The 16,908-nt window shown below is 51.4% G+C and overlaps 1 protein-coding gene across 1 annotated transcript in view; it reads left to right on the top strand.

Moving 5' to 3' along the window:
* Positions 1 to 16,908, top strand: part of COPB2 (coat protein complex I subunit beta 2) — a 78,699-nt gene that overhangs the window by 43,234 nt on the left and 18,557 nt on the right. The window contains exons 11-15 of the mRNA XM_075340930.1: positions 542 to 630; positions 2,182 to 2,288; positions 2,391 to 2,534; positions 2,810 to 2,940; positions 16,661 to 16,868. Coding sequence (XP_075197045.1) covers positions 542 to 630; positions 2,182 to 2,288; positions 2,391 to 2,534; positions 2,810 to 2,940; positions 16,661 to 16,868 — 679 coding nt within the window. The remainder of the gene's footprint in view (positions 1 to 541; positions 631 to 2,181; positions 2,289 to 2,390; positions 2,535 to 2,809; positions 2,941 to 16,660; positions 16,869 to 16,908) is intronic.

A 16,908-nucleotide genomic window follows, 5' to 3' on the forward strand; every position in this document is an offset into this window, starting at 1 on the left:
TATAACGGCGCGATCCGTTTTTTTTGGCCGGACACAAAAACGTTCACTTCAACGTTTCATCCGGCTGCCGGACAAGTAAATTTTCCCGGACCTGGCGAAAAACGAATGAAACGCAAGGCAATCCGGCGCTAACGAAAGTCTATGGGAGAAAAAATGGATCCGGCGGCAACATACGACAGATCCGTTTTTTCATGTTTTTGCCAGATTGTGCCTGATGGCAAGAAAACTGATGTGTGAAAGCAGCCTTATAGAGCTGCTATGCGCTGTGCTCAGCTTTTTCCGTCAGCCCCATAGAGAATGAATAGAAGCAGTTGGGCGTCTGACCTGTCCCGCTATCATGTAACAAATATAACTGTTCCCTATCGTGGATAAACATTCCCTGATTAGATGGATTGGTGAAGGTCCCAGGGATAGGACACCTAGTGGTAAGTAAGGTATCGCCTATCGGTGGGTCAGTTGATAACTTGTTTTAACTAGAAGACCCCTTTAATGTCATTGTGCTTAATGTTAGCCTCCTTATTGACTCCTGCCTTACCTGCAGGTATGCCATCCGGGAGAGCAGCAGCTTGGTGAAGATTTTCAAAAACTTCAAAGAGAAAAAGAGCTTCAAGCCAGACTTCGGGGCAGAGGGTGAGTTTTCTGGGATATGTTGTGTATAGACTAGATGTTGACGATTTTCAATTATATGTCTCACTGTTAAGCCTGCTTTACACGGGACAACCGATTGTGCGATTTCACAATCGATCGTACCCGCCCCCGGCATTTGTGCATCACGGGCAAATCGCTACCCGTGTCGCACAAAGTCGTTAAACCCCCGTCACACGTACTTACCTGCTGTGGGCGGCGAATGTCCACTTCCTGAATGGGGAGGGACGTTCGGCGTCACAGTGACGTCACACAGCCGCCGGCCAATAGAAGCGGAGATGAGTGGGACGTAAACATCCTGCCCACCTCCTTCCTTCAGCATATCTGGCGGGAGCCGTGGGACACAGGTAAGCAGAGTTCATCGCTCCCGTGGTGTCACACTGAGCGACATGTGCTGCCACGGGAACGATGAACAACTGGCACAAGGAAAAATAAATGATATTATGAAACTGAGCGACGTGTACACGACTCACGATTTGTGAGCGATACTGCGTCGCTCAGAGGTTCCACACGAGATGACGTAGTGTATGATGCCGGATGTGCGTCACGAAAACCGTGACCCCGACGATGCATCGCACGATCCGTCGTCTCGTGTAAAGCACCCTTTACACAAATGAATAATTAACAATCGATTGTTCGCCATGGCTGATGACAGACTTCTGTCTACTGTATACTTTTCTTCCAGGGTCTTACTTAATCTGTCAGGTTGGAATTTTTCTGTTTGAAGATGTGTGTATATTTTTTACGGTCTACCGGAGTGATCTGCCACGTTTTCACAAAGTCTTGTGTATGGCCAGCATTAGAATAGAGCATTATTGGAATAGTTGCTGCAGAGCTTAGTAGTAGTAAAATTGTAGTTTCTAATTTTTCATCTCCATTAATACATTGCAGAGTTGCTAGTTTTTGTTTAGTCCTCCGGGGATTTAACAAAGATTCACCTCTGGGTGTGATTACTTTGTCCCCTGCATAACATTGACAAGCCGTATCATGCCGGGAAAAAAAAAATCACGCCCCTATTGCAGTTTAGAACAGGCTTTCTCTGTGTGAATGCTGTAACAAACCTTGCTCCACACTAACTGCCATGAAATGAGAGTTGCAGAGGTGTTTGTAAAGGAACACAACTCTGCTCTACTTCCCTCCCTGCTTGTAATTTAAGTAGGTGTGGGTGATGAGGAGAGCAGGGCTGTGGTTAGTCATTACATGTCTCACACAGAGAAAGCCTTTTCTAAGCTTCTCTGGGGTCATGTTTTTTTTCCCCCGTTAGTGACTGCCCCCAGATACTAATCTCCGCTGATGTCCCTTTATATTAGTGAACATTAACTTACAAATTTTACAAGAAAATGTGTCCAGAACAGAGAGGTGATATTGGCTTTGCAGCTTCTGAATTCCCTGGTGTGGCCATACTAAAATTGGTGACTGGTCCTTTTTTAAACCAAATTGAAAGTTAATGCAAGTGATTGATTCTACCAGATCTTGCTTTTCTTTATGATGACCAGTTCAGTCCCAGAGTTTTATAAGTGTCCCCTCTAACCTCAGGCGTCTATGGAGGATTTTTACTTGGTGTGCGATCTGTTAACGGTTTGGCCTTCTATGATTGGGAGAACACAGAGCTCATCCGGAGGATAGAAATTCAGCCGAAACATGTAAGTTATTATGATTGTGAAACTTTAATGTGGCTATTGCTGAGTTCCTCATTTCCAGCATCCATTATTTCTTACCCTTTGACCATTTTCATGGTTTGTCAGATTTTCTGGTCGGACTCCGGAGAGCTGGTGTGCATTGCTACCGAAGAATCCTTCTTTATCCTCAAATACCTCTCCGAGAAGGTAGCCACTGCCCAGGAGACTCATGAAGGCGTTTCTGAGGATGGCATAGAAGATGCTTTTGAGGTAAGCAGAGATGGTAAATTTATAGTGGTGACATAGAGCAAAAAGAACTTTCCCAGGCATGACCCCTTGCTAAAGCAGTGTATATCTGATTGTCCTCTGCCTTCCTGACAAGATGATGGAAAAGCACCACCTCAGGTGGTCCTGAGAGCGCAGTCCTGGTGGCATATAGGAGGGGGGCACAACGGGCACATCACCACCACTTAGGCAGTTCTTAAAAGGTTCCTGATCAATAAGGCTGTATTTGTCTGATTTTTATTTTTTCTTTGTCACCTCAGGTTCTTGGTGAAATTCAGGAGATTGTGAAAACCGGTCTCTGGGTTGGAGACTGTTTCATCTACACCAGCACCGTGAACAGACTCAACTATTATGTAGGAGGAGAAATTGTTACCATTGCACATTTGGACAGGTGAGTGATGACGTCTTTTGGTGCACTGTCCCGGAGCAGTCACATTTTCATTGCAGTATACAGAAGGCTCTGATGTACGGCTTAGAGTGGCCTATGACAGCCAAAGGCTTCCATAATATAAAAAAAATGTCATCTAACATTTGTCATGTTTTTGCTGATTTTTATTGAGTAGGAACTTGTGAGCTGTCCCCAGCTTGTCCTAATCCTCCATCATAACTTATTAGCCTGTCCCAGGACGGCCCTTTATTATGTCTGAAAAATCAAGTGTCTAAATTTGGTTTGTACTGATGAGAGCATTCCGGCACACTAACGACCCCAAACAAAGGAAAGCGACTGTAATTATGCTATGTTCATTTTTTTATTTTGTTGAAAATTTTTTCAAAAGTGCTGTACATAGAATCGTCCACAACAAAATCGAGGTTTCGGCCTACTGGCCTTCGTCTGACTGGACTTATCCAATATTGGTAGTGTAGAGCAAAACTTCAAATGAAGGGAACTGTAATACAAGGTAGGCCAAAAGAAGAAAATGCCAGAGGACCCCGTGGATTAAATTCACTTCACTTATGGAGATATTCGATATATGAAGTAAAGGAACATCACATATGTTATGGAAATATTCAAATACCACTGTTTGAATTCCGAGATTCAAGAGGAACGTTGTCAGTATATACCCTGCAAGAGTAGTATATGGAAGTGATAGACACCATATGGTAGGATTATAAGGCACTACGTGGCTTATGAAATAGTTCAGTATATGGAATGGAAGAACATCACATATATAGAGGATAATATTAAAGTCGCACCAATTGGCTCTGGGATTCTAAAGGAACAGGACTCTGCCAGTATGTATCCTATTGTTGATAGTGGATGGATAAGATAAGGAAGCACCTAATGTGCAAGGGGTGAAATCCGGTTCCGCTAAATGGCTTCAATAATGGAATGAGGGTGTGTAACGTGTGCCTACACGCCTCCTGCAGTGTAAATTTGGTTTGTGACTTACAAAATAGCCTGGACCAGTCTGGTGGCATTTTGATTCCCTCAGACTAGTCTCAGATCTTGTAATTACACCCAGGGTGGCATGATAATATCCACTACAAAGGTGACGTCCCCTGCGACTCTTATGATTAGCGGGATGTTCTGTCTTCTGGCCATGCATAATGAGGCCGGGTTTATGCTGTGGCTTCGAAGAAACACTGCTCGTACCCAGAAGGGCATTAGTGACACCGATCCCATTTCACTCAGCTAGCTGCATAGCGGGCTCGGTATCACTAATACTCATGTGGGCATGCACAGTGCGCTGGATAAGCCAGTGAGTGGCCTCCTGTCTTCATGCCTGAGCCTCGATGGTAACATCTTCTTTCTTCATCGTTCCTTATGGGAGACCCAGACCATGGGTGTATAGCTTATGCCTCCGGAGGACACACAAAGTACTACAATAAAAAGTGTAGCTCCTCCCTCCGAGCATATACACCCCCTGGATAACCAAATCTAGCCAGTTCAATGCTTTGTGTTCAGGAGGATCACACATGCATTTTCATCTGATTTTTGATTTTAAAGAGTTGGAAGAAAAGTGGGTCCAAGCTGGACCCCCGGCATGTCCCTTCTCACCCCACTGTGTCGGCGGTGCTGTTAAGGTTGATTTCAAGGCTGGAGCCTTTACATGCCGCGCTCCTTCACCATCCCTCGGGCTCTGGCTTGAAGTGGGAGCCAGCACGGTTCTCACTGCTTTGCAGGAGACCGGTCTCCATCCGCAGCCCTCTCAGGACCCTGCCGGACGGAGCACTCATCCCTCAGGGACCTGGCCCTGCGTCTCTCAAGCTAAGTATTGAGACGTTATTGTCAGGGGGTCCCTTGCATTTTTTATTTTTGGGGAGAGTGTGTTAGTTATTTTGGTGACATTTCCGGCCGGTTCTCTGGGTTTCCCCTGAGAACCGCGCCGAGGGTGCCTGCTCGCCGGCCGCACTGTAAAATTTAGTCCCCGGCTTCAGCTGCGGCCTACTTTCGGTTTCACTGCCCCTGCATGTCAGTAAGGCAGAGGGACAGTGCGGCGCCGCCCACCGGCCGTTCAGCAGAGGGGAGGACACTCCTCTCTGAGGAGATGTTTCCCTCCCCTGTATATCCCCTTGGCCCTCCGGTTCCCGCTCTTGGACTAGGCCCCGCCCCCCCTCCTCACTCCGGCGCCATTTTATCAGCGTTCTCACACTGATCGGCGCTGGCTGCTGCATCTCTGCAACCTGTCTGGGGGTCTGAGTTGTTGGATCCGGAGGGCACACAAATCGGTCTGGTAAGCCACAACCTCTGGTTGTGGACTTTATTATACACTCTCTGGGGGTCATTCTGAAGGAGTGTGTTCTTACTGCAGAGCCCCCACCTCAGCAGCATGTCTCACACTAGGAGCAAGGCTGCAAGGCTGTACTCAATATGCACTGCATGTAAGCTCGTACTGCCTGAACCGAGCACATATCCTCATTGTGATGCCTGCTCTAACATGGTGGTGCCTCAGCCTGGAGTCTCCCCAGTGGTCCCTAAGGCTGCTCCGGCCCCGGTGGCTGAACCCCCGGCTTGGGTAGAATTGTTTACTAAGTCTATCTCCCAGTCCTTTGCTGACTCCATGGGAGAGCTGTCCCGGACTCTGCTGAGCATGCATCAGCCCCCTTCACAGGGTGCCTCTGCTGCTTCGGCTCGCTCTCCAGAGCTCACAGAGGATTCTTCATCTGCTCCCAGACCCCGTCCTCCTAAAAGGAAACGCAGGGACCCCTCTCCTTCCTCGTCCAGCGGCTCCGATTCACGAGCCGATTCGCAGGACGAGGAGGATGTCTTTACTGGGGGCTCGGACGCTACCTCTATGTGCCCCATTGATCTGACTGAGGGAGATGCAGATGTTAGTGATTTGATTGCGTCCATTAATACTGTTCTGGACCTCAATCCGCCAGTATCAGAGGAACAACCCTCTCTGGCAGAAAAGCACCAGTTTACTTTGCCTAAGAGACCAAGGAGTGTGTTCTTTAACCACTCCAGTTTTCAGACCACTGTGTCCAAGCCCAGAGCCTGTCCTGACAAACGCTTTCCTAAGCGTGGTTCTGATGACAGTTTTCCTTTTCCACCAGAGGTGGTCAAGGAGTGGGCTCTCTCTCACCCTCACCCTCCGGTGTCTAGACTCTCAGCCCGGACAGTTGTATCTGTGGCTGATGGCACCTCACTCAAGGATCCCACTGACTGCCAGGTTGACCTCCTGGCCAAGTCTGTCTATGAGGCGACAGGGGCCTCGTTCTCCCCATCTTTTGCAGCAGTGTGGGCTCTCAAAGCCATCTCTGCTTCTCTGGAGGAGATGCATACCCTCACTAAAGACTCTATGCCTGAATTAGTTGCTTTAACTTCCCAGGCTTCAGCCTTTTCAGCCTACGCCATGTCTGCCATGCTGGAGGCCTCTCACCGCACTGCGGTGGCCTCCGCCAATTCCCTCGCTATCCGCAGGATCTTGTGGCTTCGTGAGTGGAAGGCGGATGCTTCCTCAAAGAAGTACCTTGCTGGGCTCCCATTTGCTGGGTCCAGGCTGTTCGGTGAACAGCTGGATGAAATTATTAAGGAGGCTACTGGCGGGAAGAGTACTTCCTTGCCACAGACTAAAGCCAGGAAACCTGTCCAGGGCAGGAACCAGTCGAGGTTTCGTTCCTTTCGTTCCTCTAACTGGTCATCCTCTAAGCCCTCGGCCTCGTCCACTAGCTTGGCCAAGGACCAGAAGCCCACCTGGCGCAAGAAGCCGCGTCCACAAGGGTCCGCAGGAGCTGCTGCCACCAAGGCAGCCTCCTCTTGACTATCTGGCCGAGCCAGCAACGTCCTTGGTCGGTGGCAGGCTCTCCCACTTTGGCGACGTGTGGTTTCAACACGTTTCCGACCAGTGGGTGCGGGATATCATCTCCCACGGCAACAGGATAGAGTTCTCTTCCAGCCCGCCAAACAGATTTTTTTCTGTCAACTCCCCCCTGCTCCAAGGCCGCCGCCTTCTCTCAGGCCGTGGCATCCTTGCAGTCCAACGGAGTAATTGTGCCGGTTCCCGCCAGGGAACGGTTCAGAGGTTTCTATTCAAATCTCTTCCTAGTCCCCAAAAAGGACGGTTCCTTCCGGCCCATCCTGGATCTCAAGCTTCTCAACAAGCATGTTCAGGTGCGGCATTTTCGCATGGAGTCTCTGCGGTCAGTCATTGCCTCAATGACCCAAGGAGATTTCCTGGCATCCATCGACATCAGAGATGCCTATCTGCATGTGCCAATTGCAGTTTCACACCAGCGTTGGCTACGTTTTGCACTCGGAGAGGAACATTTCCAATTCGTGGCTCTCCCTTCGGGTTAGCCACTGCCCCTCGAGTATTCACCAAGGTCATGGCAGCAGTGGTTGCGGTCCTGCACCTCCAGAGGTTGGCAGTAATTCCTTACCTGGACGACCTTCTTGTCAAGGCTTCATCCAGCGCAGACTGTCAGCGGAGTGTCTCGCTCACTCTCGCCACTCTTGTTCAATTCGGGTGGCTTGTCAATCTGCCAAAGTCCACTCTGACCCCGACCCAAAAACTCACGTACCTAGGGATGCAATTCCAAACTCTGCCGGCACTTGTCAAGCTGCCCTTAGTCAAACAGCAGTCCCTCTATCTGGCGGTGCGCTCTCTGTTGAGGCCCCGCCGTCACTCCATCAGGCACCTTATGCAGGTGCTGGGTCAGATGGTGGCGTCAATGGAAGCGGTTCCCTTTGCCCCGTTCCAACTGCGTCCTCTGCAGCTGGACATTCTCCGCTGTTGGGACAAGCGGATTTCTTCCTTGCACAGGTTGGTGGCTCTGTCGCCACAAGCCAGGAGCTCTCTTCAGTGGTGGCTTCGGCCTCTCTCTCTGTCTCAGGGACGCTCCTTTCTGACCCCGTCCTGGGTGATCCTCACCACGGATGCCAGTCTTTCCGGCTGGGGAGCAGTATTTCTCCACCACCGAGCACAGGGCATTTGGACTCCGTCCGAATCAGTCCTCTCGATCAATGTGCTGGAAATCAGAGCTGTGCTCCTAGCTCTCGTAGCCTTTCACCACCTGTTGGCGGGCAAGCACATTCGAGTCCAGTCAGACAACGCGACAGCAGTTGCCTACATCAATCACCAGGGCGGGACTCGCAGCCGCCTGGCAATGTTGGAGGTTCAACGCATCCTGCAGTGGACGGAGGACTCCAAGTCCACCATATCCGCAGTCCATATCCCAGGCGTGGAAAACTGGGAGGCAGATTATCTCAGCCGTCAAACCGTGGACAGCGGCGAGTGGGCTCTGCATCAGGCAGTGTTCCGGTCGATCTGCCGCAAGTGGGGCACTCCGGGAGTGGATCTAATGGCATCCCGGCACAACAACAAGGTCCCGGTTTACGTGGCTCGCTCCCACGATCCTCAGGCCTTTGCAGCGGACGCGCTGGTTCAGGATTGGTCCCAGTTTCGTCTGGCTTACGTGTTTCCCCCTCTAGCTCTCTTGCCCAGAGTCCTGCGCAAGATCAGAATGGAGGGCCGTCGGGTCATACTCATCGCCCCAGACTGGCCCAGGCGAGCTTGGTACCCAGACCTGCTCCGTCTGTCCGTAGAGGTGCCGTGGCGTCTCCCGGACCGCCCAGACCTTCTCTCTCAAGGTCCGTTTTTCCGCCAGAATTCTGCGGCTCTCAGATTGACGGCGTGGCTCTTGAGTCCTGGATCCTGACTGCTTCCGGCATTCCTCCCGAAGTCATCTCCACTATGACTCAGGCTCGGAAGTCTTCCTCGGCAAAAATTTACCACAGGACTTGGAGAATTTTCCTGTCCTGGTGTCGTTCTTCCGGCCATGCTCCTTGGCCTTTTTCCTTGCCAACCATCCTGTCCTTTCTACAGTCCGGTCTGCAGCTAGGACTATCCCTCAATTCTCTTAAGGGACAGGTCTCGGCTCTGTCAGTGTTCTTTCAGCAGCGTATCGCCCGACTGGCTCAGGTGCGCACCTTCATGCAGGGCGCATCTCACATCATTCCACCTTACCGGCGGCCTTTGGATCCCTGGGACCTTAATCTGGTCCTCACGGCCTTACAGAAACCCCCCTTTGAGCCTCTTAGGGAAGTTTCTTTGTTTCGACTTTCACAGAAAGTCGTCTTTCTGGTGGCCATAACTTCTCTCAGGAGAGTCTCTGATTTGGCCGCGCTCTCTTCGGAGTCACCTTTTTTGGTTTTTCACCAAGACAAGGTAGTTCTCCGTCCGACTCCGGACTTTCTTCCTAAGGTGGTCTCTCCTTTCCACCTTAACCAGGACATTTCATTGCCTTCCCTTTGTCCGGCCCCTGTTCATCGCTTTGAGAAAGCATTGCATACTTTAGATCTGGTGCGGGCGCTCCGGATCTATGTGTCACGCACCGCCGCTCTTAGGTGGTGCACCTCTCTTTTTGTGCTGACCACAGGTCAGCGCAAGGGTCTCTCGGCTTCTAAACCGACCCTAGCTCGTTGGATTAGGTTGGCCATATCCGATGCCTACCAGAGTACTCAGGTGCCTCCCCCGCCGGGGATCAAGGCACACCCGACCAGAGCTGTCTGTGCCTCTTGGGCTTTCAGGCACCAGGCTACGGCTCAGCAGGTCTGTCAGGCTGCCACTTGGTCTAGTCTGCACACCTTTTCAAAGCACTACCAAGTGCATGCTCATGCTTCGGCAGATGCGAGCTTGGGCAGACGCATCCTTCAGGCGGCTGTCGCCCATTTGTGAAGTTAGGTTTTGCCTACTTCTCAGTTTTCTGTTTATTTCCCACCCATGGACTGCTTTGAGACGTCCCATGGTCTGGGTCTCCCATAAGGAACGATGAAGAAAAAGAGAATTTTGTTTACTTACCGTAAATTCTTTTTCTTATAGTTCCGACATGGGAGACCCAGCACCCTCCCTGTTGCCAGTTTTCTTGTTCCGTGTGTTTTCACCGGCTGTTGTTGTAGACAGAGGTTCCGGTTGTTCCGGGTTTTGCTCTGTCTCAACTTGTGGGTGGATGTCCTCCTTCAGCTTTTGCACTAAACTGGCTAGATTTGGTTATCCAGGGGGTGTATATGCTCGGAGGGAGGAGCTACACTTTTTAGTGTAGTACTTTGTGTGTCCTCCGGAGGCAGAAGCTATACACCCATGGTCTGGGTCTCCCATGTCGGAACTATAAGAAAAAGAATTTACGGTAAGTAAACAAAATTCTCTTTTTTTTAGTGCATGTCATCATGTCCCTGAGCGTGATTAAAAGATCCGAGGCCAGACTGGTCTGGGGAAATCAACATCCTACGGACTAGTCCCAGATACATTTTTATACCATAAACCAGATTTATAACTTGATTTTTCTTTATCGTTCCTTTGGGAGACCCAGACCATGGGTGTTTAGCTTCTGCCTCCGGAGGACACACAAAGTACTACACTTAAAAGTGTAGCTCCTCCCTCTGAGCTTATACACCCCCTGGTAGCCAGTCCTAGCCATTTTATTGCTTTGTGTCAGGAGGCATACATCCACACATGCAGTCTCATCTGATTTGTTTGACTTTTGTTAAGAGTTTGAAGAAAAGCGGGTCCATGTCTGGACTCCCGGCATGTCCCTTCTCACCCCACTGTGTCGGCGGTGTTGTTAAGGTTGATTTACAAGGCTGCAGCCTTACATGCCGCGCTCCTTCACCATCCCTTCTGGGCTCTGGCTTGAAGTGGGAGCCAGCATGGTCTCCATGCCTGGCAGGAGTCCGGTCTCCATCCACAGCCCCTTGAGGATTCTGTTGGACCGGAGCACTCATGCCCAGGGACATGGCCCTGCGTCTCAGCAGCTAAGTACCGGAGACGTTTATGTTGGGGGTCCCGGTTCTTTATTGTAAGGGGAGAGTATGCTGTATGTGATTGTTTTAACTTTTCCGGCGGGTTCTCTAGCTTTTGCCTAAGAACCGCGCCGATGGTGCCTGCTTGTCGGCCTCTCCGCTTAAATTTAGGCCCTGGCTTCGCCGGAGGCCTAGTTTCATTTTCCTGCCCTCGCTTGTCACTCATGCAGAGGGACAGGTTCGGCTCCTCCCGGCGGCCGTTCTACACAGGGGAGGGACACTCCCCATTGCTGGGGCGTCCCTCCTTCCCTGCAGGTCTCTAGCCCTCCAGTTCCCGCTCTTTTATAGGAACGCCCTCTTCTCAGGCAGAGTTCACTCTGCTCTGGGACATCCTGCATTCTGCATCTCTGCTGAGGTGCTGCGACTGGGGGACCGGGTTTCGGGATCTGGAGGGCACACAACACCGCGCTCAGCGGTCTGGTAAGCCACAGCCGGTCTCCGGTTGTGGACCTCTGTATATTCTCCCTGGGGTTCATTCTCTGCAAAGCCCCCACTCCAGCAGCATGTCTCACACAAGGAGCAAGGCTCCAAAGCTTTATTCTACATGCACTGCATGTAAGCTCCTGCTGCCTGAGCCGAGCACCTATCCACATTGTGATGTCTGCTCTAACTTGGCGGTGCCACACCCTGGAGTCTCACCCCCAGTGGTCTCTCAGGCTGCTGCTGCACCTGTGACTGAACCCCCGGCCTGGGTAGAGTCCTTTTCTAGGTCCATATCCCAGTCATTTGCTGAGTCCATGGGACTTTTGTCCAGGACTTTGATGAATATGCATCAGCCTCCCTCACAGGGTGCCTCTAATACTCTTGACAGAGGACTCCTATCCTCTGACCTCCGTCCATCGGAGCTCACGGAGGATTCGTCATCTGATCCCAGACCCCGTCCTTCTAAGAGAAGGCGCAGGGTTTCCTCCCCCTCCCCATCCCACGGCTCTGTCTCAAGAGCTGACTCTCAAGATGAGGAGGATGCCCTCACTGGGGGCTCGGAGGCTATGTATCCCATCGATTTCTCTGAGGGTGACTCAGATCTTAGTGATTTGATTGCTTCTATTAATTCTGTGCTGGATCTCAATCCGCCAGTGTCAGAGGAGCAACTCTCTTTGGCAGAAAAACATCAGTTTACCTCGCCTAAGAGAGTGAAGAGTGTGTTCTTTAACCACTCCAGTTTTCAGAAAGCGTGGTTCTGATGACCGGTTTCCATTTCCACCTGAGGTGGTCAAGGAGTGGTCTCACTCCCCAAAGGTAGACCCTCCGGTGTCTAGGCTTTCAGCCCGGACCGTTGTGTCGGTGGCTGACGGCACCTCACTTAAGGATTCCACTGACCGTCAGATTGACCTTCTGGCCAAATCTGTGTATGAAGCTGCGGGGGCCGCGTTTTCCCCGACTTTTGCAGCAGTGTGGGCTCTCAAAGCCATCTCTGCTTCTCTAGAGGAGATGCATTCCCTCACCAAGGAATCTATGCCTGAGATGGTTACCTTAACTGCTCAGGCTTCAGCTTTTTCATCTTATGCCATGTCTGCCATGCTAGAGGCTGCTCACCGCACTGCGGTGGCTTCAGCTAATTCTCTTGTTATCCGCAGGATTTTGTGGCTTCGAGAGTGGAAGGCAGATGCTTCTTCCAAGAATTTTCTTGCTGAGCTCCCTTTTGCTGGTTCACGGCTGTTTGGTGAACAGCTGGATGAAATCATTAAAGAAGCTACTGGCGGGAAGAGTACTTCCATGTCACAAACCAAGACCAGGAAACCCGCCCAGGGTAGGAATCAATCGAGGTTTCGTTCCTCCAACTGGTCATCCTCCTAAGCCTTCCGCCTCGTCCGCTAACTCAGCCAAGGATCAGAAATCCAACTGGCGCCCAAAAGCGCGTCCGCAGGAGGTTCTGCCACTAAGGCAGCTTCCTCATGACTCTCGGCCCGCTCCAGCCACGTCCTTAGTCGGTGGCAGGCTCTCCCACTTTGGCGACGCTTGGTTAAAGCAAGTCTCCGTTCAGTGGGTGAGAGACATCATATCTCACGGCTACAGGATAGAATTCTCTTCCAGCCCTCCAAACAGATTTTTTCTCTCAACTCCCCCCTTCTCCAAGGCCGCTGCCTTCTCGCAGGCCGTGGCGTCCTTGCAGGCAAACGGAGTGATTGTCCCAGTTCCCGCTCAGGAACGGTTCAGAGGTTTTTACTCAAATCTCTTCCTAGTTCCAAAAAAGGACGGTACCTTCCGGCCCATCCTGGATCTCAAGCTTCTCAACAAGCATGTCCGGGTGCGGCATTTTCGCATGGAGTCTCTGCGATCAGTCATTGCCTCTATGACCCAAGGGGAGTTCCTGGCGTCCATCGACATCAGAGATGCCTATCTACATGTGCCAATCGCAGTGTCACATCAGCGTTGGTTACGTTTCGCGATAGGAGAGGATCATTTCCAATTCGTGGCTCTCCCCTTCGGGTTAGCCACGGCCCCTCGGGTATTCACCAATGTCATGGCGGCAGTGATTGCGGTCCTGCACCTCCAGGGGTTAGCAGTGCTTCCTTATCTGGACGACCTTCTGGTCAAGGGTACATCCAGCGCAGACTGTCAGCGGAGTGTTTCGCTCACTCTCGCCACCCTAGCCCAATTCGGGTGGATTGTCAATCTTCCCAAATCCACTCTGACTCCGACCCAGAGTCTCATGTACCTAGGGATGCAGTTCGAGACTTTGCCGGCACTTGTGAAGTTGCCCTTAATCAAACAGCAGTCTCTCCGGCTAGCGGTGCACTCTGTCCTGAGGCCCCGCCGTTATTCACTCAGGCGCCTGATGCAGGTGCTGGGTCAAATGGTGGCCTCCATGGAGGCGGTTCCCTTTGCCCAGTTCCATCTGCGTCCTCTGCAGCTGGACATTCTCCGCTGTTGGGACAAGCGGCCTTCCTCCTTACAGAGGTTAGTGGCTCTGTCGCCACGGACCAGGAGCTCTCTTCAGTGGTGGCTTCGACCCCTCTCCCTGTCCCAAGGGCGCTGCTTCCTGACTCCGTCCTGGGTGATTCTCACCACGGATGCCAGCTTATCCGGCTGGGGAAGCGGTACATCACCACCACAGAGCACAGGGCACTTGGACTCTGTCCGAGTCAGCCCTTTCAATCAATGTGCTGGAAACCAGAGCTGTGCTTCTAGCTCTCCTAGCCTTTCACCACCTGTTGGCGGGCAGGCACATTCGAGTCCAGTCAGACAACGCGACAGCGGTTGCCTACATCAATCACCAAGGCGGGACACGCAGCCGCCTGGCAATGTTGGAGGTCCCATTCTTCAATGGGCGGAGGACTCCAAGTCCACCATATCCGCAGTCCACATCCCTGGCGTAGAAAACTGGGAGGCAGATTATCTCAGACGTCAATCCGTGGACGGTGGCGAGTGGTCCCTGCACCCGGCAGTGTTTCAGTCAATCTGCCGCATGTGGGGCACTCCGGACGTGGACCTAATGGCATCCCGTCACAACAACAAGGTTCCGGTTTACGTGGCTCGCTCCCACGATCCTCAGGCCTTCGCCGCGGACGCTCTGGTTCAAGACTGGTCCCAGTTTCGTCTGTCCTACGTGTTTCCCCCTCTAGCCAGAGTCCTGCGCAAGATCAGAATGGAGGGCCGTCGAGTCATCCTCATTGCACCGGACTGGCCCAGGCGAGCTTGGTATCCGGACCTGCTCCAACTGACCGTGCAGATGCCGTGGCATCTTCCGGACCCTCCAGACCTGCTCTCGCAAGGTCCGTTTTTCCGCCCGAATTATGCGGCACTCAAATTGACGGCGTGGCTCTTGAGTCCTGGATTTTGACGGCTTCTGGTATTCCTCCTGAAGTCATCTCCACTATGACTCTGGCCCGTAAGTCTTCCTCCGTCAAGATCTATCACAGGACTTGGAAAATTTTTCCTGTCCTGGTGTCGCTCTTCCGGCCATTCTCCTTGGCCATTCTCGTTGCCGACCCTTCTGTCTTTTTTACAGTCCGGTCTGCAGCTAGGACTATCCCTCAACTCTCTCAAGGGACAAGTCTCAGCTCTCAGTGCTTTTCCAGCGGCGTCTCGCCCGGCTGGCTCAGGTCCGCACCTTCATGCAAGGTGCGTCTCACATCATTCCGCCTTATCGGCGGCCCTTGGATCTCTGGGACCTTAACTTGGTCCTCACGGTATTGCAGAAACCCCCTTTCGAGCCCCTTAGGGAGGTTTCTTTGTATCGTCTTTCTCAAAAGGTGGCCTTTCTAGTTGCCATAACTTCTCTCAGGAGAGTCTCTGATTTGGCTGCGCTCTCCTCGGAGTCACCTTTTTTGGTTTTTCACCAAGACAAGGTAGTTCTCCGTCCGACCTCCTAAGGTGGTCTCTCCCGTCCACCTTAACCAGGATATTTCCTTGCCTTCCTTCTGTCCGGCCCCTGTTCATCGCTTTGAGAAAGCGCTGCATACTCTAGATCTGGTGCGTGCTCTCCGGATTTATGTGTCTCGCACCGCTGTGCTTAGGCGGTGCACCTTTCTTTTTGTGCTAACCACAGGGCGGCGCAAGGGTCTCTTTGCTTCTAAGCCGACCTTGGCCCGTTGGATTCGATCGACCATTTCGGACGCCTACCAGAGTACTCAGGTGCCTCCCCCGCCGGGGATCAAAGCACACTCGACCAGAGCTGTCGGTGCCTCTTGGGCTTTTAGGCACCATGCTACGGCTCAACAAGTCTGTCAGTCTGCCACTTGGACTAGCCTGCATACCTTTTCGAAGCACTACCAAGTGCATGCTCATGCTTCGGCAGATGCGAGCTTGGGCAGACGCATCCTTCAGGCGGCTGTCGCCCACTTGTGAAGTTAGGCTCCTCCTACTTCTTAGTTTTTTCTGTTTATTCCCACCCAGGGACAGCTTTGGAACGTCCCATGGTCTGGGTCTCCCAAAGGAACGATAAAGAAAAAGAGAATTTTGTTACTTACCGTAAATTCTTTTTCTTATAGTTCCGTATTGGGAGACCCAGCACCCTCCCTGTTGCCTGTTGGCAATTTTCTTGTTCCGTGTGTTATCACCGGCTGTTGTCGTGGACAGAGTCTCCGGTTGTTCCGGTTCTTACTCGGTTCTACTTGTGGGTGGCTATTCTCCTTCAGCTTTTGCACTAAACTGGCTAGGACTGGCTACCAAAGGGTGTATAAGCTCAGAGGGAGGAGCTACACTTTTAAGTTTAGTACTTTGTGTGTCCTCCGGAGGCAAAAGCTAAACACCCATGGTCTGGGTCTCCCAATACGGAACTATAAGAAAAAGAATTTACGGTAAGTAACAAAATTCTCTTTTTTTCAGACCTAAAAATAAGTGTATGGCAGATAAAGGCCCTTCCTGTAATTCAGGAGTAACTTTATATAATAATAATAATGTTTATTCATTTATATAGCGCTATTAATTCCACAGCGCTTTACATACATTGGCAACACTGTCCCCATTGGGGCTCACAATCTAAATTCCCTATGAGTATGTTTTTGGACTGTGGGAGGAAACCGGAGAACCCGGAGGAAACCCACGCATACACGGGGAGAACATACAAACTCCTTGCCGATGTTGTCCTTGGTGGGAATTGAACCCAGGACCGCAGCGCTGCAAGACTGCAGTGCTAACCACTGAGCCACCGTGCTGCCTATCTGGCTGGATTCCTTTAACTAAACAATTGCACAGTGATTCCTTGCATATAATTGTCTTATTTTAGACGAGCTCAGTGTTGGATCTGTCACCCAGCTATACCTGGAGCAATGAATAAAATGTATCAGAATGGTTTGGTTTGTTATCTCCGGTAGTTGGTCAGGTGAACACTATGGACCATCGGCCATTAGCTAGAGATCACTGTATGTGCAGTGCCTGCTTCGGGCTTCTCCGTGCCCACCACCTTGTATTCTCTCCCCTGTAGAACCATGTACCTGCTGGGGTACATACCTAAAGACAATCGCCTGTACCTGGGAGACAAGGAACTGAACATTGTCAGCTACTCTCTGCTGGTGTCGGTTCTGGAGTATCAGACGGCTGTAATGAGGCGAGACTTCAGCATGGCAGACAAAGTAATCCCAACCATCCCCAAAGAGCAGAGGACACGTGTTGCCCACTTTCTGGAGAAGCAAGTAAGGACGTTTCTAATGTCTCGCCTTGTATGTGGTGGCA

This window comes from Anomaloglossus baeobatrachus, chromosome 3, assembly GCF_048569485.1.
Source record: "Anomaloglossus baeobatrachus isolate aAnoBae1 chromosome 3, aAnoBae1.hap1, whole genome shotgun sequence".
Classification (NCBI taxonomy): domain Eukaryota; kingdom Metazoa; phylum Chordata; class Amphibia; order Anura; family Aromobatidae; genus Anomaloglossus; species Anomaloglossus baeobatrachus.